Source organism: Pagrus major, chromosome 13 (genome assembly GCF_040436345.1).
Source record: "Pagrus major chromosome 13, Pma_NU_1.0".
Lineage (NCBI taxonomy): Eukaryota > Metazoa > Chordata > Actinopteri > Spariformes > Sparidae > Pagrus > Pagrus major.
The window spans coordinates 6,111,165-6,134,759 of record NC_133227.1 but is presented as its reverse complement, the minus strand read 5'-3'; the positions used below and the strand labels follow the sequence as shown (position 1 = coordinate 6,134,759).

The window sequence follows — 23,595 nt, the reverse complement described above, 5'->3', positions numbered from 1 at the left end:
TATCGGCAAACCTCACAACTCTAGTTAATCACAACTACACAGAGGGAGGCAGCACTACTGTTTGGTGCTGAGCTAATATGCTAACTCAGCTCCTGCTTACTAGCCTCATACTGCTAGCTCCCCAACTCCAGCTAGTTGACATAAAATCAAACTGTTATAAGCTTGTACACGGGACCTGAACTGAAAAACCAAAAATGTAAACAATCATTAATTGTTCCGTCTAAGTATAAAGACGTATTTACAATATTTAATCTTTTTTTCCCCGCGCTTCCAGATAAGGTGCGTAAAAACAGGTTGACGGAAATGCACTTCAATTTGCTTTGAAATTGCTTGTGTTCATTCAGATCAGTTGTGGTAGAGAAATAGCCAAGACTCTGCAGTGGATGTATGATTGTCTGCTGAACACAAGTACAGGCAGTGTCTCTTTAGCAAAATTATTTATATTTGTCTGGGAGGCTTGTACTTGGCGCTTATAGGTTTTACAGCACTATAAATCCTTCTATATACTGGCGATGGGAAGTATATCCACTGCAATAGGTCTGTTACTCCATCTGTCATCTCCTTATATTTACAAATCATCTCTTTACATAGTGTGCAACAAGAGAGTGCATCTGCCAGTGTCATGTGTTTAGCAGAAGCCTTTCTTGTTGTGACAGCACTTTTTAGCTTCTGCTGATGGAAAGGGGTTAAGTGTCAGCCTGTCTCTTGCAAACTTTACACACAGCAGCGGTGGTTTGTTCCATATCGCACTCTCCCAAACCAAAGCGGCGCTATACAAAAGAGTTGACATTAACATCTTTTGTCTGGCGCTTGAAATGACACGTGCAGCCTCCAGTCTGAACAATGAGCTCACACGGCTACAAGTAGATGCGCCAGGGGCCAAGTGGGAGTAATGAGATAACAGAGTAATAAATTCACATTGCCATTAGTGTTACATGATTTGAAACATATTGTTAATTAAAAAAATATTTCTCCATGCATATTTTATGTGGAAAAAAGTCCTGAAAACTGATATATCGTGAGTGGGTTGCCCCAAATATTCACAGCAGCACAGGCTCACTGAAAATCTTTGTGCAGTGCTGCTGATTGATAGTGGTTGGGTGGAAACAGCGAGGGAAGGCTCATTCACAGCTGTATCTTGCCTAAAACAAATACTGCAACACTCACCAGTTGCTTCTATCCAGTCATATTTGTGTACCCTGCTGATAGAAGGCTTTAAGGAGGAATGAAAGATTTGCATCAACCCTCTAAAAATTCCCGCACTTTTTTTGTCCGATCCGTCTTCTGTTTATTCTTTCACCCCCTGACTCCTCCGTGCCATAACTAGCATAGTGGATACCATAATGCCTCTCAATCTAAACTAAAACTCAGACATTTTAAATGCAGAAAGGATGTTTTATCTAAGAGGCCTAACTTGAGCCCCAATCCCTTCTTTCATAGACATGTAGCCTTTTCTTTGCTACTCTTTCCACGTCCTCTGTCTCCTTGATGTTTGACTGGTGCTATGCTGTTTTCTCTTGCTGACTGTCTCCCCTGCCGTGGAAATGTGGATCGTTTCCCAGAAATCCTTTTAAACGGAACCGATTTTTATAAGAAAGGGATTTGCATTTAAAGCAACCTCCCCCCCTCTCTGAAAGCCTGTAGCCCATCATCCTCAGTACCTCAATCCGATGATTAGCTTCCTCAAGAGTTAAACAGGCATCCGAGTGCCACAAGTACTCTCAGTCCGTGTCTCTCCCTTTTCCCCTCTCGCCGAGAAGGATGCATATGGCAGCGGGGGAATTGCAGGTGGATGATAGTTTAGCTCGCTGAGAGGATACACCCCCAGCCCATACATCCATGTCAGGCATTCACTTTGGAGAGCAGTCTGTCCTCCACCCACACGCTTCTCTCTGAGAGTGGGACACAATGGGGACAGGCTGCAGCAGAGAGGGAATGAGGCCACAGCCTATCAGCCATAAGCGCCAAGGAGAATGGCACTTTTAGAGGGATGGGGGTTCTCTTTGAAGTGAGTCAAGGAGAGATGGGGAGACTGGCGTGAGTCGACGAAATAGAAAGAGCAAGAGCAGAGAGGGCAAAGAGGGTGCAAGTGTGTGCACGTCTGCACACTGCATAATGAGCAAAGTAGGTATATTGCCTATTTGCATTCCATAATCACACGCACCTGGGGCCAGATATGTGAGATATGTGCGATGGGCTGAATATGCGATTATAACAAAGGGATTAAAAAGGCCGTTAATTAGACAACAAGTGAGAAGGAGCTATTTATCTCAGGTCCATCTCTCCCATTTATCTTGCACTCTAATCACAGCTGTTATTTGAAGCATACTGAGCATTGTGTTGGGAATAAAATCTTTTGTGAGGCGTTTCTGCACGCCATTGTTGCCCTGCGCCGTGTGATGTTTTTGTCGTTACACACAAAAATAGAATGAAATCTTGCAGGGGGAAGAGCAACATGAGGCTAGTGAGCCGTCTGAGGCTGGATGTGCAAGAATTGATTTATAAAAAGCAACCTTGATTTAAAAAAAAAAAAAAACTCCTCAGCTTGCAGCGTGCACTATCAGTAGACTTGATTCGATTCGAGTCTGGGATATTTCTCTCCCTGCGTCACAGGTTGACCTACATCTTCTGTTTGATATGCATGTTTTAAGTTAAAATGCAATTCACTTCTCGGTTCGACGCCGACCTACAGAGCACGTGCATGTTCGCTTCCACCTTCATGCCTGCACACGGCTTCGGCATGTCTCCCAGGGCCTGCTTTCATATACCCCACTGAAGCAAGCGGGCTCTGTGCTATGTACGGCATAACAGAGACATTCCTGTGCGCTAGCTGCCCTCCTACAGCTCGCACACAGCTTAGAGCTTTAAGAAGGGAGTCATGCTCCGAAAAGGAGTGGGTCAGCTCAGTTAAAGAAGCCTTAAACACCTTTTTTGGCAGCCTGGTATCTTTTTTTAAGGAGTACTGCACACCAAATTTGCTTTTCCTCATATTCCTCCATATCACCATTGCTTCAACGATAACTGATCGCTGTATCTGCTCAGAGTTGTTGTATTATTGAACGCAGTTCGATTTACAAAAGTGTGGTTTTGAAATCCACAAACAGTTTGTAAACTACTAATTTCACTCCTTTATGAAAACACAATATGGCTGGCTGAGGAAGGAAAATCATGCTCTTTGTACTCTAACAAATGGCCTCACATCTAAAGACGAGACTATCTTTATTGTCGATATATCGGTCACCGCCACACAAACACTCGGTCGCAGGCTTGTTGGAGCAGTGCGTGCGCTGATGAAGAGAATCAGCCCTCAGTGTTTCTGTTGTTGCTTGAATATGAAAGAGCGTGATGTGTCAGAATGAAAGGGAAAATTCTCGCAGAGAATCTGTTTTCTGGTATCTCGACTTAGATGTGTCAATCCTTAGATGGTTTATTTAGCTGGAGTCTGCACTGTTAGCTGCAAGCTGTCCACCTCCCACAGCAGATTAGTCACTGAAAGATCTGTGTGTGTGTGTGTGTGTGTGTGTGTGTGTGTGTGTGTGTGTGTGTGTGTGTGTGTGTGTGTGTGTGTGTGTGTGTGTGTGTGTGTGTGTGTGTGTGTGTCTTCCGCAAGAATTTTTTATTCACCCCCCAAAATGAATTGTACATTCTGCTTTAGTAAAGGCTTTGATAAGAGCTCTGTTTAAAGTACAGCAGTAGACATTTTTGGGACTCATTGAGAGTTCGTTAGATGCATCACAGCAGTAGTTGGAGCTATGTGGGTTTTTCATCAAAGCCAGATTTGAAATAAGATAGGTCACCTGTCATACAGTATATTACTTTGTAAAAGTTCACATTTCTATGCTTTTTACTCGCTGACAAATGGGAGTTAATTTTGCTGCTGCAACTCTGTAGGGTAATATATCATTCCAGCTACATTACAACATTTTGGAATGGATCCCAGTCTTTTGTACTGCTGATCAAATGACACAAACATGCTTATGATTAATCTATAGTTGTCTGTAGGGCTGACCTGAATGCTTCGAAATTTTGAAGTTGCTACCATTGCCATGGTAATATTCTTTTTCTTTTTTGAACAGGAAGCAGATGTTGCGTTATTTGCACCGAAAAAGGGGTAAAATGCTGATAAAGAGCGAGAAATGACGTTTAATTTCTCTCAAATCCCGCGCGCATTAAAAACCAGAAGCGTACACATGATATGAGTGCACAGAACCGTATTCACAAGTGGAAATCCATATCCACAAGGGAACATTTCTCAAACTACTCAACTCTTGTAGCTCGTCAAGTTGACTTTTGAGACTTTGGAGACAATGACTGGCTGATTATCTGGGCTGATATTCAGCAGTTATCCCATTATTGGTACAGGTGGTTTTTGCCGATAAAATAAATTCATTATGAAAAGTGCTATTTTGGCTCTGATGCAGCATCCCTTCTCTGTCTGCAGTCACCACTCGGTGGTGTCACCCAGTGTCCCGCCCACAACACTATTTGATTGGTTACACATCATGAGTAAAAGAATAATCTGCAATTGCAACCAAAGTTATCAAATAAATGTGGAAGGAGTGAAAATGGACATATTCAAATAAAGTACCTCAAAATGGTATTTAATTGCGATACTTGTACTTAGTTACATTCCATCACTAGTTATTCTTAATTTTGACGCCAAGATTTTTATGTTTACTGCTAATGTCGGTTCCGAATATTGGTTATGGGTCTTCTTGCTTGCTAATGATCAATCTCCGTATTGGCCATGAAGAAAACATATTGGACGTTCCCTACAGCTGATGATTATTTTTATTGTCAATAAATCTGTCGATTATTTTCTTGATTAATCGATTGGATGTTGCGTTCATAAGATGACATAAAATGGTGAAACATGCCCATATATGTTGTTATATATGTTTCTCATAGCCCAAAATGACATCCTCCAATGTCTTGTTTTGTCCACAACCTAGAGATACTCAGTTTACTCATAGAGGAATAAAGAAACCAGAAAATGTTCACCTTAAAGAAGCTGGAATTACAGAATTTTGACTTTATTTTTCTTAAAAAGTTAGTCAAACTGAATAAATTGATGAGCAAAATAGTTGGCAATTAATGTGATAGTTGACATCTAATTGATTAATGGTTGTGGCTCTAGCTTAGACAGCTTTGATTATTAGCGGGTAAATCTCACTGAAGCTTTAACGCCCCCCATAAAATGGTACTCAGGACAGCTCTAGTTATCCAACTGGCAAGTTATCTGGTCTAATTATTGGAAGACACTGCAAACACGATGGTGGCACAGTCTCCTGCTGGTTAGGAAGATCATCCTGGATTTCTCCACCCAGCAGGGGTGCCATCTATGAGTGACCCCTGACCTCAGGCCTCCCTGAGGACAGGAGAAGACAAGAAGATGAATACCCTCTTGAAGGATTGAGAAAGTGTTTGAAAACAAGCCCATAACCTGCACTTTCCCATGGCGCTTCTGCTGTGATGACACATAGCTCAGCTTGGCTCCCCGGCATCACAGAGGATTTCAAGCCTTCTTTAAAGGAGATAGCAGCTCGAGGCTAGTTGGTTTGTGGAGGGCAGCTTTGACCACAGAAGGACGATGTGTGATAGCTCCCAGATACAAAGCAGGAAGTGTCTTTATGAAGTTGTCAGACCTGGATTTGGTTCATGAGGATCTTGGTGCTGCTGTAAAGAAACACAGATGTATTGGCAACTTTCTGTCTTTGTAATGCATAATTCTCCTTCGAAGATTTTCAGATGATCTTTACATTTTCTGACATTTGTGTGTCTGTGTGACATTTGGCTTTTTGCAGTCGAATATGGAATTGTGGCACTTTGTTCTGCCAACACTGATCACAGGATCTAGAGTGCTTGCTCTGATTTTGATGAGGACATCACCCAGATGAGGAATCAATGAGCAGAGGATCATTTCCCAAACGTAAACGTCTTTCCTTGGCAGTGTGGCTTTTGAGCTTTTGTGTGGTTCATTTCTCCTCTACTCTGCAGTCACACAGACTTTAGCCTTTGATAGCACCTCACAAAGTATAACCTTTTACCAAAAGCATTGGGTGAAAACAGGCACAACAGAAATGTCTTTTTAAATACCAAAGTGCTAAAATGTGCTGTGCAGTACACGTCTGTTTACTGAGGCACTTGCCTTTCAATCTTGTAGAATCAAGGTCGCTCAAAAAAATGATGCACGTGTTGTATTTTTCAGCTCAGAAAGGTTATAGCACAAGTTATAAAAGGTGAGGCATGTTTACAAAAAGAAGGCATCCTACGTCTCTTCATGTTAGTTATATTTTAGGATTAAGGCTGTGAAAAATATTTATACTATATCATTGTTGTGATATGAGCCTATACATTATAATTAAGCAAAGGAATTATTAGGTCATAAGTGTTGTCTTTTCCTGGTTTAAATGCTGCATAACAGCAAAGTGATGTAATTTCCAGACTTACCACTTGTTCTAATTGTTCTACTTGTTCTAATACTTGCCTTTACCCACCCAAATCATTATATCCACATTACTGATGATTATTTATCAGAAATCTCATTTTGTAAGTAGTAAACGGAATATCTTTGGGTTTTAGGACTGTTTCGCAAATTTCCAATAGCTGCAAGCTAGCATACGCATGCATCCATGTGATGCACGTTTGTGTCAGTTAATCAGCTGACCTTTGTCTCATGACCAACACCCACAGAATCTTGTGCAAGTCTGTAATCCGTTTGGAAGTTATGCGCCTTTTTGCGATAGTGCTTTTCCATTGTCATGCCCCTTTTTATCCAGTTTGCGCAACAACACACACACACAACACAAACACACACCTTCACACATACACACTCACACACACTTGATCTCCATGACAAATTTCAGCCCCCAAGGATGAAAACTGTGAGTGCCAAAGGGTGGGGACATTTTTGTGGAACGACAGTCAGAGCGACCTCCAGAACTGCTGGTGATAGTTTAAAAAAAAAACATTTGGAGCCATCATCTTGGCTGTAAGAAATGATATCAGGAAGTTTTAATATTTTTTAGTTACATTTCAAAAACAAATCAATTAACCAGATAATAATATGCGCATTAATCAATGTGTTAATCCACATTAAAGTGGAATAAAATATGAACGTCTACTCCAAAAAACAATAGATGGTTTGTCTTTTTTCTAATTTGGGCATCATCTCCAGTGTTATTCTTTATTTAAAAGTGGCACGGCTTGTGGTAATGCAGATGTTATGAATAGTGCAGCAATGATTTGATTTTTTGAGAAAAAGAATTTTTAACTTTTCCTTTGTAACTCATTCCTCCTCTTAAAGGATTCTCTATCAGGATGCCACCAGGGACTTGGTGTAGCCTGCAACAATGTTCTCAGGAAGCCTTTCAGCTTTTCACAGACTTGAGTTATTTTTGAAGAGGGCTCCAGCAAGTGGTGCCCATAATTGGAAGTAGCAGGAGGTGAATTCACTCAGTGGCAGATCAATATTCAGAAGACGCTGAAATATGCTGTAAAGTAAATCACTTTAATCAATCATACTGTATGAGATAGTGTGGGGAATTATGTGTTTAAAGCTCGTCGTCCTTAAATGTGTCTATTTAGAATTGAATTAGCAATTAAAACAGAAAAAAACTGTGTGAGATTTATTTTCCTTGCTTGCTTCCTGTTGGGAAATGAATGTTAAAATCTATTGCTTTCACTTCTTTTTGGCAATATTAGTCAGTTCCTGTTATACACAGATGTCCAACAGCAAACACACCCTATAATACCAGTCTAATCTGTTGTCAGACAGCCATAGGTGTCACCTCTCTGTAGATAATGTTCATTTTTCATCTCATGTAGTCTCCTAGGGGGATGTCTCACAGCTCACAGCTATGTGAGTTTTGTTTGTCTGACGGGAAAAAGGCTGTTTGAGTCCAAGATGCACAAGTGCTGTTCAGCTGTTAACACTACAGGTCAAAACTCATTACTTGTAGGCGGTGATATAAAAAGGCACGGCACCAAGTCGACGTCTCACATCCTCTTAACCTTAACCTCTCATTTCATGTGAGGCCCCAAACTTTTTATACCACTGCGATTAAGTAAATATTCACTTTGAACTGGTGTGACTTGAATAATGCAACAGCGTTTCCCTCCACTTTACCACAATTAATTAAAAGAGAATGCCAGTGAATCATAGATGCACCTTTTGGATGCCTCTACCTGCATTAATCAACATTTGTTTTTGTTCCAACACCAGAGAGACACTTTTTTTTAATTTCACTCTTCTTTTATGATACACAGATGAATTCATATTTAACAGTGAGCAGGAATTAGAAAAGATTAAAAAGGTGATTTTGCCCGGGGATTAGAGCGTACAGTATGTTCAGCTGAATAACAACTAGAAATTACGGCTGGGCGATGTCTACCAAATTGGCACTGACTGATATACCCAATGGTTTGTTGATGTTGGGGGGATAGTAACCTCCGCTTCCTACTGTGGCTCTGACGGCAACGTCCTACTGTCTCACCCAGCCAAGAAAGCTCTGGCTCCAGTCACCAGCGAAGGGACCAGGAAAAATCAACTCGCACATGCCGACATATTTTCCTGTGCTGCGTTTAAATGTGTCTTTGTCTCAGCAACACATGTCCGTAGCTTTGCATTCAACCTCTTAAGCTTGAAATAAAGTTAGTCCACTATCTCTACTGAGGAGATAATATAAGACAACAGTAGCACAAATAAGAATGGCAAGATTAAAAGAAACACTTTATGCGGCTCGTGGAAAAGAAAAATCGCTGCCACCGATAGAACCGAGCGTCCTGGGTTCGCCTAACTGGGCAGATTTAATAAAGCAGGACATGGATAAGTAATGCATTGACCAGCAGCACTAGATTCTTTCTTTAAATCTGGCTGATAAATTGTCGGCCCAATTTTGGGAAATATATGTATGATTATTTGTTGTTATCAGTGAAATTTTAGCCAATAAACAGAGCAAATAATACAGAGCCAATGTAACTGATCCAAAGTCCCGCCCCCCTTAGTTGCTGTAGCTAGGTCGGACAAACTTGACAGTAAGAAACATGGTGACACCGTTCACGTTTAGCTGTGTCCCACAGTGTTTATTACATAGTTTAAGGTAGTCAGGCAATAAAGCTTCAAGAAGTCGACAGCAAGGATTACAGTTACATCTCAGCCTATCTTACCCTGTGAATCTAACTGTTGTTGTAGCTGTATCAGCCATGAGAAGCAGGTAATTATTAGTTGTTGTGTTGGCCGAAAAACATCTACATCGTGCATCCCTAAGCCCAACCCTACTAAAAATCAAAATAGTCTCAGTGTTGTAGTGAATTTATTATTAGCTAAGGAAGAGAAAGTCATCTGACCTCTCCAGTGTGAACCGTGAGACTGATCGGGGGGAAACCCACTGGAGATGATTAATGTAATGATTCTGTCCAGTAAGACACTGTGTACACCTAAACCAACATTCAGAGGTCGGGTATCTGTCCTGCACTTAATCCTCAGTGTTGTAGGTCAGTCAGTATCACCCACAGTAGTGCATCTTTGGTTTCTGTCCAGTATGAAGCTTCCTCCCGATCTAGGTCACATCCTGTCCTGGGACAGAGACCAACCACAACATGTATTGATATGCGTCCCGACAGACGAGAAAGACAAAAAAAAAAGGGTCAGGCATTAACACCTTTTCTTCATCTCACCTTCGCTCCTTTCATCTCACTTCTCCGTGACACGTACTTCAAGTAGTTGAGCTGCTCCACACAGGATGCCACAGGAGGCCTTTGTTATACAGCAGACAAGGAGTTAAACAGTTTGGGTTGCTGTGCATGTGAATCCCAGACCAGGAGACAGGACGTGGACAGGAACTACAGGAAGCTGAGGTCTAATCTCACTAGACACAACTCTGTCAAAGACACACAAACACGATTCACACGCACACACAAAAACATTCAGTGTGAGTTTTTATGTTCTCATGTACGCACTGACCTAGACTCGCAAACACACCACTGGAAAGCTGACACATGAAGGATTTTTGCTTTAATTTGAATTCCTGCGAAGGACGTCCAAAATGAACTTTTTAAAATATTAAATAAAGTTATTCTCTGTAACATTTGGTCAATAATGCCTGGAGGAGAATCACCCCTAACATATAATGAATGTGATCTGTGAAATAATTACAGAAGACTCCAACAAACAACAAACTTTGTTGACTTTTGTAGTAGCAGCTGTAATCCATCAAACTAATGTTGATACAGACAAGCTCATTAATTGTACCTATGATTAGCCATGTATGAATATTGGCCTCACTTGAAAACATCTGCTAATGTTAATATGGAGAGAAAATGACCAAAATGAAGGACTTTTAAAAATGTGAAAGTTAATTATTTTGGGAAAAGCCACACACGTTTGCATGATAAGTATGAAGCTACAGCTTGTTTGCTTGGCTGAGCACAAAGGGAAACTGCTAGCTAGGATGCATGGATTTAATTAACATGATATAATATGTTAGCACATGTTAGCTAGTGAACTTTAGAGCTGTTGGTAGGAGATTTTCCCAGGCTAGCTGTTTCCCCCTATTTTCAGTCTGTGTGCTAAGCTAAGCTAATGGTGCAGACATGAGAGTGGTGTAGATATTCTCATCTTACTCCTGGCAAGAAAGCCAATAAGGATATTTCCCCAAATATTAAACCTCTCCTTTACATTAAGTGTGAAATGTGGAGGCCTGAAATTGCCCGAGGCTCCAGAACATCCCATAAGCATGTCTGATTTCAGGGTACCGGCTTAGCAAAATTTAAAACATGTGCTTGCAGTATTCCCCGAAACACATAAGGTTTTGAGTTATACCTTGAGCACAATAACTCTCCTATCAAAGACATGACTTCATACACTGAGAAACAGGGCAAAGCTTCATATGGAGCTTGAAATGGAGCAGCTTTAAGTCCCAAACCACTAAACAAATATTAGGGAAGCAGATGTGATTTCTTTGCTTCGCAATTCATTATTTATTTTTTGTGTCCTGTAATTATCAACAGTGTAATAATCAAGCTGCACATGTGGGACATATCAACAGTATTATTCTAAGTTGGGAACATTTGATTTAAAAACAAGGTATTGAGTAGAAATAACCAAGTACATAAAAAAAATGAAATAAACATTGAAAGCATGTAAATCAATGACTGTAGCTGTAATATTAGGAAACACACTGATAGGCCCGTCTAGTTTGAATACATGTGTCATCAGTAAATCCCAAACCCTCTAATATCTTCCCCTTCTCACATTCCTCTTTTTCATTATCCCTGTTCTTCCCCTCTGTCTCCATTTCTCTAGGTGTATGAGGGTAATTGGTACTCTGTTTCTTTAATTAAAATGAGGTCTAATTGTAGCCAAAGCAGGGCAAACGTTCATAGGCCTATAATTTCCCTATCACACTGCACAGCCACAGAGAAAGTGGAAAATAGGGAGGGGAAAGAGCAGCGCAAGGAAAGCAGTGAAGAATTGTCAACGCGGGTCCTGCTCTTGAATTTTGAGGTCAGTTGTCTAAAACCTGAAGACAGCTGTATAGAAAATGAGGGTGTAATATTCACTGTATGGCCCCCCCTCTTTGTGAAAAGTACAGGGTCGAGTTTTACATTTCAAAAGAAAACCATGTACAACACCCTCCATTGTTGTCTGCCTGTCATACAGAAAACTTAAAACCTTCTAATAGTCTGTGTTTTTCTGACATGGTTTGATGCTGCTAACACTGATACCTCAACACATCGACTTTAAACCTCCCTCTCAGTGTCTTTACTTAAGGAAATAATTAGCTAACAACATTTAACTTCAAGCGTTTTTTTTAAAATTCTAAGTCTTTGCCCTCCTCTTCTTGCCAGCGCCAGTATGAGTTCAGACTCCTCTAGTATCTCCTAATGTGGACGATTGTACTGTAATTACTGTACAATTGTTTGTTTTGGGTGTTAAATATGGCCAGATGACGAGTTTTCATTGTTCCTACATTTTTCTAGCGCTGGGGGCAATTTTCCGGCGGTGGGTGGCCGGCGCTCTTGTAAGAATGAAGGGGAAACGCCAGTTTCCTCTTACAGGGCTTAAGTCTGTGTCTGCTTCAGTGAAAGGCAATGCCGTGCATGCACGTAGTAGAAACACTCACGCATCCTGTCTCATAAACCTTAATGATAGAGCACGATAAACAGTGATTACCACGCCAGGGGAGGTGGTGTTTCTTCTCCACTCCTTCAAAACAAAAAAAAACAACAACAAAAATCTCCATATGAAACTGAGGCAGGTGTGCATATGAAAGGTGGAGACGGGGCAGCCTCCAAACAGAAGCCTGAGTGTTATGAAGGTTTTTTAAAAATTATGCCAGAGTGAACTCGAGGTAGACTAAATGCGGGGGAAAGCACCTTCCTGAACTTTGTCATCCAATTATCCTCCTCATCCACCTCTGTCCTCATTTTTTTCCCCGCTCTCTGCAGACTTCCCTTTCTTCCTCTCCATCGCCTCAGATTGCTGTTATAAAGCTGGCGGGCTTGTGTGGTTTTGAAGTCGAGGAGGATGAGAAGCATGTATGCTTGTGTTTCCTTACAGGGAGTTTGCATAGAGAGAGAGTAAAATTGAGTAGACTGCAAAAGAGAAGACGGTAATACAGGGGGAGAGGGTGCTGATTAAAAGTCACATTTGCCTCTCAGTGTGATAGAAGGACGAACCTGCTGCATATGCGACCCGGAGAATTAGTGGTGTCAAGTCATTGCTTTCATGTGCTGTGCATGAGACAGGTCACACAGAGGATAGGAGCGAGAAAATGACAACTGAGGTGGAATGCTATAAGAGAGATTTAAGTCATTTGGTTGTAAGGAATTGAAAAGGTGGTGAATTCTGCATTTGTGTGTGTGTCTGTGTATGTGTGTGTCTTGTTGTTTACTCAGAAAAATGTATTAAATTAGCACAAGTGAGATTAAATGATCATTGAAATCATTAGATCATCAGGAGATAGTCGGATATTTATAGATATCAGTAGCTGTTTTCCACTCAAAACACTTGTGCTTTTACTGTTCATTATTTTGTTTTAAAAAGTGTTGCAGTTGAATATGTTTTTTTAATCTAAAAGAGGAGGCAGAGGAGGATATATTTATTTAATGCAGCCATCAAAGCAGTTGTTGGTATTACTGTATTACCCTGTTGATTCACCCTGTTAATATTTCCGAGTAGAATTTGAGATGTAGGATTATTTATTTGTAAATGAGGGAAAATTAAAAAGTTATTACCTCGATCATCACAGTGGAACACTATAAACAATGTGCTCGGAGTAATATAATTTTATACTCTTTTAAACGTTGAGTGCAGTTATGGAAGGACTAAAAACACGTTACAGTCCATTCTGAATAGACAACACAAGATCTTATCTTTAACCAACAGTTAAACCCAGAGCTGCATTGATTAATTGATTAGTTGTCAGCAACCAACAATTTCTATCATCGATTCATCAATTTAAGTGATTTAGGAAGATAAAAAAGTCCAGATTTTCTGATTCCAACTTCTTAAATGTGAATATTTTCTGTTTTCTTTGCTTCTTTATGACAGTAAACTGAGTATTTTGGGGTTATGGATGAAACAAGACATTGTGGATGTGGAACTCATTTTATAGACCAAAAAAACCCAAATCCATTAATCAAGAAAATAATCGATATGAAAATAATTTTTACTTGCAGCCCTCCATGAGTGATAAACTATTTTAACTGTCTACGGATGGATTCAGCTGTAACATTTCATCTCAGTAGGAAGCATTTATACTCTGTCTTACATCACACATGTTTTTATGAGCCTTCATGTGTATTTCATTGGAATGTGGGCTGGTAAGTGGTAAATGAGATTGCCTCTCACTTTATGGAGGATCACAGAGATTAGTAACTGTAGGCGTTGCAGTTATTTTTGTAAAATACTACAAGTGTTGGTGCTGAGCGGTGCTGTGCAAAATATTTTCATATAGCTCAAGGAGACCCTGACAGGCTTCATATCTACATAATGTTCTGTGTAAAAGCTTTCCTCCTGTATACAGTGTTGCTCAGGAAATTGGCTTTGACTAGACACTAACTTGGGCATCAATATAAGGATTACAATGGATGAAGCAGTGGGAGGTGTGGTGATGAAACATGTGAGATGTAGGTATTTTTCTGTACTCTAGGGCCTCCAACAATGATTCTTTTCATTTTTCATGAAATCATAGATTTTTTGAAAATTGCCTGAGCTGATGTCTTGAAGTTGCTTGTTTTCACCAAGCAGCAACTTCTAGGGCTGAAAAATGAGCACAACGTAATAGTGCCAAATAGTGCAGTTCCTTGAATAGCCACTTGAGGCTGGCTCAAAAGCGAGTCAATAGATATCATATTAAAATGCTAACCAACTGCCAAGATGGATCCACCACACTGAGCTTCACTGATGGAGACTACTTTATGTTTTATACAGTCTGTGGTCATCACCAGTCAAATGTTCAAAACTGGGATATATTCAACTTACAAAAATATTAAACAGAGGAAACCAGGAAATTCTCACATTGAGGTCATGTTAGGCATTTTTCTTGATAAATTACTGGAACAATGTTTTGGTCATCGAAATTGTTGCCAATTTATGTTAGACATTAATGGACCAATCATTTCACCTCTAATTTGGGGTTTATGAAGTCGAAGTTCCATATGATTGGAAACCTTAACATGTAAACCAGTATTTAATAAGGGCAAAAGCCATTATTAAACCAGTATAAGAATATATAATACTGGAGTAGTACAGGGTCATCTAACCTCCACATTTGGATAAATACAGATGGAATCACTGAATCTGTGAATTAAATTAGTCACTTTGATTTTGACAGGCATAGAATCAAAGCAGATGTTTTGGACAACAAAGCAACATGTTGAAGCAAGTAGGAGGTGGAAACAACACATTTGAAACAGTTGAGAAAAACAACACGTTGTCCTCATCCAGGATTCAGAACGAAGCATTTTACACATCCGTTTTTTTTTATGACTGTAAAAATGTATTAAGAATTATCTTATGACACTATTGGTACTTAATGGTTTCAGTGCGTTTCAGACAACATTTATAAAACATTTGTACTCAAATAAATATCATATGATGGAAAAAACAAAACGTATACTTTGGGGGAAAATAAAACCGTAATAGATGATTTGAAAAAGATGTTTTCTTTAATGCAGGGGCTGATGTAGTGTTGTGCTTGTCTCTGTGTGTCTGTGTGTGTAGAGTGTGTAAGTGGGGTTATGGGATGACAGGCTTTACTGTTGAGTCTTATACTGGGAGCCTAATTCAACAAAACATCTTAATAACCCCAATGATAAACTCTCACTGAAACTCCCATTTCCTCCAGCATCCATTTTCATGCAGGTGCTCTCCTTGATCATGGCACCCGGGAGAGCCGCATTAAATCCTGTTTATTGGTAAAACCAAACTGCCTCACCCTTGAGATGAGCTTCTGCAGGGGAACATGTCGGGCTCTAAAAGCCGGTCTGAGACAGAAACCTCATCCCATCAGTATAAACACTAGTCACAATTCAGCAGAGACAGTCTGCACAGAGACAGTGAGGAGGAGAAAAAAATGTCCTCACATGAAAAGAAGTCCCTTCACCTTAACCTAACTCTGCAGCGAGTAACATGCAGTCACAGGTCCCGGATTTTATTGGGATGCTGAATCATAGCAGAGCAGCTCAGGTTGTGTGAGCGCTGGCAGCCTGCCCCTCAAAAGATTACAAAAAATCAATCCTATTGTGATCACAGATCGTGACTGGGAGGGCTCAAATCTTTATATACTCATGTCTGTGTGTGTAAATCTGGTCGATTCTCTTGTTCCAGCTACTTGTCCTGACAAAGGCGGACTCTTTTCACCAGTTTCAGTGTGGCCACAGGCAGGGTGTGTAGCTGGGAAGAGGAGGGAAAAAATTTTAGGGTAGTGGGAATGTTTCTGTGGATGTAATTGACTGGTGAAACTCCATCTTCTACCCTAATCCCAGTATAAGCCATGGCTGATACTTGGCAGAAAGCTTGGGACTCGAAATATGTTCACTCTGTTTCTCTGAATGTAAATGAGCCTCAAACGTGCCATTTTTACATTTCCTGCTGTGAGTGATTTGTTTTACTATATTTTTCTTACAGAGGTCCTGATGAACACAAAGACAGAGACCTCTGATCTCAAATGGACCATCTTCTCAACTGCCAAACCCGAGGTACGTAACCCCAGCTTCACTATGTTATCTGTATTACTAACACGGGCCACGTAGTGAGTGACTGGGGATTTTTGGCTTCCAGCTGTTCCTTTGTTACTTTGACTATAAAAGAGTCTCCTTATATGGCAGGTAACTGACAGAATAAAGAGAACGCCAGAGTGAACGTGGGATTCAAAGTATATTGGAAGCAGATGCTTTGATATATCCCATCAACCTTGGAGTTGAAGTCACTGGCTGCCCACAATTTTCAAATCCTGGAGCCAGAAAAAGACATATTTGTAATTTGATCAACTGAGGGCTGGTTGCTAGGGTATTTTTGCCAGCAGCGTCAGTAACCAAAACTGCTCAACTCGCTGATGTCTCAGATGGAAGACGGCTACAGTGACGCTGGCAAGGGGAGAATTCTGGAACTGGACGGAAATACTCGACAAATCTGTCTGTGCTTTGCTTTTGATTAAAATGCAAAGAAAAAACAGACCAGCAGTCTCTAAATAGTTTGCAAAGGCACTGTCATCTAAAGCAGTGTATTAAAAGCTCCACATTGTCAAAAACATGGCTGGATTATGTTTTATGGCACAGAACACTAAAGAGTATACGACAGTGAGTTAGCTGATTATGACAGGCAGCAGTGAGGAGATGCCATGAACGGTCTGCATCAAAAGTTACAAATATAAAAAGCTTTACATCTGCTTATTTATTTTTATCATGGATAAAATGTGGATATTTTTGGCAACTTCCAATTTTGTCAGATATAAATTAAGGCTTTTCAATGTCAAAAATACTTCACACATCATTGCATAATGGGAGGTGATGCATTCACTTTTTTCCCCCAGAGGATAAGTAAAGCTCATACTCATGTTAAACCTCCAATGTAATCATTTTTCTGCTAATAAACCAATAATGTACTTTTTACTTCACTACATTTATTTGATAACTTAAGTTCCTGGTTACTTTGCAGAACAGAATATTAAGACTGTATTATTATTTAGCCCCAGAGCCAAAGTAGCAGATTTTTAACTTATTTATTTTATCAGTAATCTGACAAAAATCCCCAATTCAGATAATTAGAAAAAATATGAATATCGGATCTCATAATTGGACAGGCGGATAATTGGTCGATCCCTAGTGATGTGTATTTGACTACAGTCACAGACAACTGTGATTATTCCTGTTATGTGTATTAGTACATGTCATGTACCTCGCTCCAACCTATGTTTTATACAAAAATGAATACACCAAGCGAACACAATTCTGTGATGTTAAACACTAGCAAGCATTAGCTAACTTCGCTAATGTTAGCTAGCAAACATTAACGTTTCTTACGCTAGCAAACGTTAGTTTTAGTAACACTGGCTAGCTAAGAGTAGCTGAGTTCTATAGTATGTTGGACAAATACTAAATAACTCAGCTATTCTTACTTTTTTCACCATAAACTGGCAACTAAAGACTAATCACTGACAAAACACAGATATAATATAACACCAACTGTGTTATACTATTGGCTCACAAACCTTGTATGAAGCTGGAACCAACCATCAGAATTGTTACACAGAGAAAAACAAAACAATCATTTTGGACCCAACAAAATGTTTGAAATTATTGATTCACAATCATAATGATGTTTTTAAGGAAAAGAGATACCTTTATTCTGCACATTTCTACAAGCTCTGTAGATGTATTATTTGTAATGTTTAAGTTGATGTGATTGGCTTCACATAAACAGAACATGAGTAAAGTAATGTACTGACTTACATTAACACCAACATGTTACAGTATGTTGTATGATATGACGAATTTACAGTGTCTCTTAAGATCTCATATGGCCTATATGACTCTATCTCACAGCACTTAAAGTGTGAAAACACACATCTTTATATTTGTATATCTGTCTGTTTTGCTTTCAAAATACATGCTTGCCAATTGCTTTAAATGATTTTTGTCATATCCCGATGAGCCCTGTGGGATATTTTGCACATCTTTATCAAAGAAAACATTTTGTACACAGAAAAATGTGCTGCCAGAGTCCATACGATTTATTTTTTTGGGGGGATTGAAAGGGAAATTCTCCCCTCAAGAGATGCAAACCTGGCTCTCAGTGCTCTGCTGCACTGTAATTCATTCCGACCAGTATTCTGCCTCACTCAACACATCATCTGCAAATGGATTTTTAAAGATTTACATATTTACATAACTGAATTTCTGAGCCTCAAGTTCAGCAAATCTGCTAAATTCTGCCCCGAGTATGTTAATTTCTTGCTTGTTTCCCACTCTTGGGAACATGGTGATGGCGAACATGTTTGCTGTTGACTCAGAAGTCAAACATTAAAGCATTTCTGTGTTGCATTTGGCTCCCCAACAAATGCAGATTTCTGTGGAGGGGTTTCACTTCATACATATTTGTGATATCCCCTCTGTATTCTTGTATTTTAGTCTAAAAGCGTGTTTGAAGGTTGAGAGCTGTGTCTGTCTCGGCTGCTGAGTGCAGTAGTGTGCTCTGTTTGACAAGTGAGACTTGTATTCCCACAAGCTGGGCTGCAGCTCAGCAGGAGGAATGATTTAACAACCCAGATTCAAATTCAGGCTGGATCAAAATCCACTGCTGGCCACATCTGTCCCACGGGCCTCTGACAGGTTCACTACAGCAGAGGGCCAACAAAGAACTGCAACATTATCATGATGAATAGGACTTTTAATGTGACTAATCATATAAAGACCCAAGTGAAAGTCTACAGGAGAATAAATGTACCAAAGGCTCACAAAAAATGTTTTCTGGGTCAAACATCATTGTAACTTGGAACCTGACAGCCCTTTGTTTCTCCACTTTGCTCTCAGTGGGAGGAAGTAAGTGGTTTAGATGAGGAGAACAACAGCGTGAGGACCTATCAGATCTGTCAGCTGACTGACAGCTCGTCCAGCCATTGGCTGCGCAGTGGCTTTATCCAGCGTCAAGGAGCATCGCAAGTTTACGTGGAGCTACGATTCACCATGATGGAGTGTTCGTCCCGGAGCACCCATCACCGCAGCTGTAAGGAGACCTTTAACCTCTACTACTACCAGGCTGACTCCAATGACGCAACGACCACATACCCACCCTGGATGGAGAACCCGTACACCAAGGTACATCCACACACACCGCCTGAGGTTGTATGTAGGTTAATCACAAACGTTCATGGTTATGGGATATCTTATCATTATAAGTAAAGGTCGTTGTCCTCTCCTGCTGCTTTTATAATCACATTTTTATGATTTTATCACATTAAACATCTGCATTAAAGGCCTACTCCACCCATTTTACATATAAAGACCACTTTACTTGTCATGTTAGGTACCTCTCAGTCCATGTAAACCACTTTATGATGTCATATTTGGCTCTAGAAGAACTTTTTCACAACCAAGAACACATCTTCATTATCATTTAGAGCAACATTATGTAGAAAATTGGCACTTTGTGCAATTGAAAAATGCCATTCACAATTCCTTAAAGCCTACAGTGGTGACTTTAATTTGCCTGTTTTTTCTGACCATAGTTTTGGAAGTTTTAATCACACTGATGGCTAAAGGTGTGGATAATCTGTCTCTTGTGAGTCCCCCAAGTTTTATGGAAATGCAATATTAAATGACTAAAGTACTCTTTTAATGCATTCTAGAAAAACGCCTAATGAATTCAGAAAGAAGAACAGCTGTCCAACTCATTTAAAAAAAGGGCACCATTAGCATTAAAGATCTTGTCTTACTTTACTTAAAATCTTCTAAACAAGAACTCTCAAAGCATACCCTGTATTTTTTACATTTTTAGATTGACTTCTTATTTGCATCTGGCTTCCATTCATTTCTTTACAGTTCAGCTTTTAGAGAATAACAACTTGCTTTATGTATTTATTACAGTTGATGTTGAATCACTTTTTGTTTTGGTCTAAGTTATGTTATCGTCTCACAGGACCAACGACAGTTTAGAAACCTCTCCCTGTCAGTGCATTTGATCTGTTTGGCAACCTGCGTGTTTGTTTATTTTTTAACCTGTGGGTTTCATTTTCCAAACACACAGCTTATGAGTGCAGCGCTGTTCTGCGTCATTGCAAAACCTCAGATGTCGTAGCGTCCTTGAACACACCGCCGAAAGAGAGGTTTCAAAAACAGTGCCGACTCCTCGACTTCATTGCCACTTAATAATGTAACATTGACAGAAAAATAAAAGTGATGAAATGTTCACTGTGATGAATTACCTTTCTCCCAAACACGTTTCAAGTCCCTGCAAGTCGAGGTTCAAAGCGTACTGTAACAAATGGCTGCCAGGAAGGTAGTAAATCAATCTAAAATCACAGTGGTATGCTTTGGAAAACGTTCAATAATGTAAAACATATGTGATGTCTACTTAATGGGCTAAAATGGATAAAACATGCAAAATCACCAGTCTGGTTCTCTTTAAAAGTGAATCCTGTGTGTTGGAATCTGACCATTACATAAGATCTTTTCTCTTTCTTCCTGTCCTAGGTGGACACAGTGGCTGCGGACTTTCTACTAAGGAAGGGTGGGGAGCGGAAATTTAATGTGAAGACCTTAAGACTCGGCCCTCTCTCCAAGAGAGGCTTCTACTTGGCTTTTCAGGCTCAGGGCGCCTGCATGGCCCTGCTGTCTGTCAGGGTGTTTTTCAAAAAGTGCCCTCCCCTGGTCAGTGCCCTCTCCTCTTTCCCTGAAACTGTGCCCCGAACTCTGGTGCAAGAGGCACAGGGTGTGTGCGTGGAGCACGCCACCCAGCAGGGGCCCCGACCTCGGCCTCCCAAGCTCTTCTGCGGGGAGGACGGCCAGTGGGTGGGCCAGCCGACGACGACCTGCGCCTGCCTACCAGGATTTGAGCCGGCTGAAGGACACACAAGATGCACAGGTAAGAAGGAGGCCACATATACAAGTATGTATATACAGTAGACGACACCCACATAGGCAGCAGAGCAGGCAGACTAAACAAGAAAACAATGGTACGACGAGGGCGGGGGTTCACTGAGGGTTGGAGAGGAAGTGTGAGGCAGAGGAAGTTAATGAAGCAGGGGAGCAGCGGTGACATGGTGGGGACAGAGAGAGAGGTCAGCGGGAGCAGCACTTATCTCTGAGAGGATGAGCAGGGTCAAAAGCTTACTGCTGCGACAGCTCTCGGTTCAACTAACATTGAAGGGAGCACAGGAGGACTGGAGAGGTGAAGGGAGCGAGAGTAGGGGGGAGCGCTCGAGGTAAAGATCATATCGCTTTAAGAACATCAAAGCAATGCAAGACCCAAAAAAAAGAAGCAAGACGCAGGAAGATTCTCTCAGGAGCTGTGCAGCAGCTCTGTCTAATGAGTCCAATTAACAAGCCTCGTGCATGAACACCCCCCACGCGCTCACTCACACACACACACACACGCTCCATCACACCAACACGGATAAATGTTGAGCTCTAAAAAACAAAGAAACAGAAGATGAAATGCTACGTTTTTCTCAAGAAAACGCGTGGTCGTGTTTGGAGGCAGGGTTCAGTTTGATCTCTGTGGGAGGTATAATGATTTTTCATAACAAAAAAATCATTTCCGACATTTTGCTTCTGGTGAGGTGAGGTTGACATTTGTAGCGTTCTGTCACCAAAGAGAGCTGTGTGGAAAAATACACTCACCAGACCATAAAGGGAAATTGCCTTTATAGCGAGATTGAACTGTTAATTTGCTTCATAGGCCGGTCATTTCAGGAAATGAAATTGACGTGTGGTTGAATTAATTTAGCTGTATTGCCATTATCTGCCATAGACAATACACATATTTTCTGGGTCAAACACAAGCCTTTAACATAAAACTTATGAATCCCCTCAAGTTGATTTAGTGTTATAGATGAGCATCATTAGAATATTTAAACCACGTCTTTGAAGTGAAGCTCTAGCAGGCTATAAATACTGCACCATGGGAGGGGTGTGTTTCCTCCTGTGCAAGTATAGCTTTACAAATGTTGTGTAATAGAGACACCCTGAATATTCCCAAATAGTTTTTAAGCTACGACGTAATTTTAGCAGCTGTCAACAAACTCCAGAAATGACTAACATCAATAAAGGTTATAATGAAAGGTTTCAGCAGTATTTTGATATCATTATTTATTCCAGACCCTCGAAAAATATTCTTACAGCTGGTTGGATTTTAAAAAACGCTGTTCACTGAGAAACAGTAGCAGGCTGTTGCTTGAGGTGTCACTTGTGTTATCTTGTAGGGAAATAAGAGCTCAAAAACACTCATAATTCCTTCTTCTGACAGCCGCTTGCTTTTTTTTTTTATAAATTATATATTTTACCAACCTTGAACATGTGTGATATGCAGCCGCACTCAGTGATACATTTTCACACGTGGGGGATTTCCCGCTGGCAAAATGTCAGTGGGAGAAGAATCGTCCAGAGTGTGTTGACCCTGCAGAAATTAGTTTTGGCTGTAACAATGCTCCACTTGGTGTGAAAGTTTATTGTTTTATTTTCTCTCACTCAGTAGCTGCATTTCAACCGCTACACTGGAAAAAATATTGAAAAACGCTACAGGTTTTAGTCACTGTGAGTGGCGTCACAATGGTCTCTAGAAGTGTCGATGTGTTGAATCCGGTGTGTATCAAGAAGAATGCATTCGTAGGGCTGCAACCAGTGACTGTTATACTTTTCAATTAAAATGAATGTTGTTTTATTTAAATTTTTAATTTTATTTTTTAATCAAGTTAAGTGTAAGTCCATGAATCTTACACATTAAAGTGTGTTTACAGGTCTATAGTATAAACAAGTATAAAGCCTTTTGTGGCTCCAGAGGAAGCTGTATGTGATCTGATACATTTCCTTCAGTGATGTCACTCAGTGGCTAAGTTGCACTGTGGGTAATGATTTTAGATTTTAAAAGGAATGAAGAATATTAGGAATAAAAAAGTTGATATCTCTGGTTCTGATGAATCCTTTTTTATCATTTGTTTTGAAACTGTCCACGAGTCCAACAGTGTTATAGGAGAACAATGCTCGACCAGAGGACTGCTTTTCAAATTGGTGCAGTTAACCTTTAAATGTCAGAGACACATATTCAGTGATATAAAACAGAAAAGCAGTAAATCCTCACATTTGAAAAGCTGCAACCAGAGAATGTTTTGCATTTCTTTGCTCTAATGGATTAGCAAAATTGTTGTCAATTGATTTTCCGTCAGTCAACTAATCCTTTCACACTCACCTCACTGTTTTTTGTTTTTTTGTGAGAAGACTTGGAACAATATTTGGATCAATAAGCAGAGGCAGTTCTTTGTAAGCAGTCCCACATGTTTGCTCTTGTTATTTAGATAAATTCAATGATAAGCAGCAGGCCAATGACAGACAGGATGCTCACTAAATGGACCTTTACTACCAAATTCATTACTG

General features: G+C 40.2%; 1 protein-coding gene across 1 annotated transcript in view; it reads left to right on the top strand.

The window, feature by feature from the left end:
* LOC141006940 (ephrin type-B receptor 4a-like) overlaps positions 1 to 23,595 on the top strand; it is a 39,806-nt gene that overhangs the window by 4,861 nt on the left and 11,350 nt on the right. Inside the window, exons 2-4 of the mRNA XM_073479249.1 lie at positions 16,136 to 16,206; positions 19,039 to 19,323; positions 20,698 to 21,088. Coding sequence (XP_073335350.1) covers positions 16,136 to 16,206; positions 19,039 to 19,323; positions 20,698 to 21,088 — 747 coding nt within the window. The remainder of the gene's footprint in view (positions 1 to 16,135; positions 16,207 to 19,038; positions 19,324 to 20,697; positions 21,089 to 23,595) is intronic.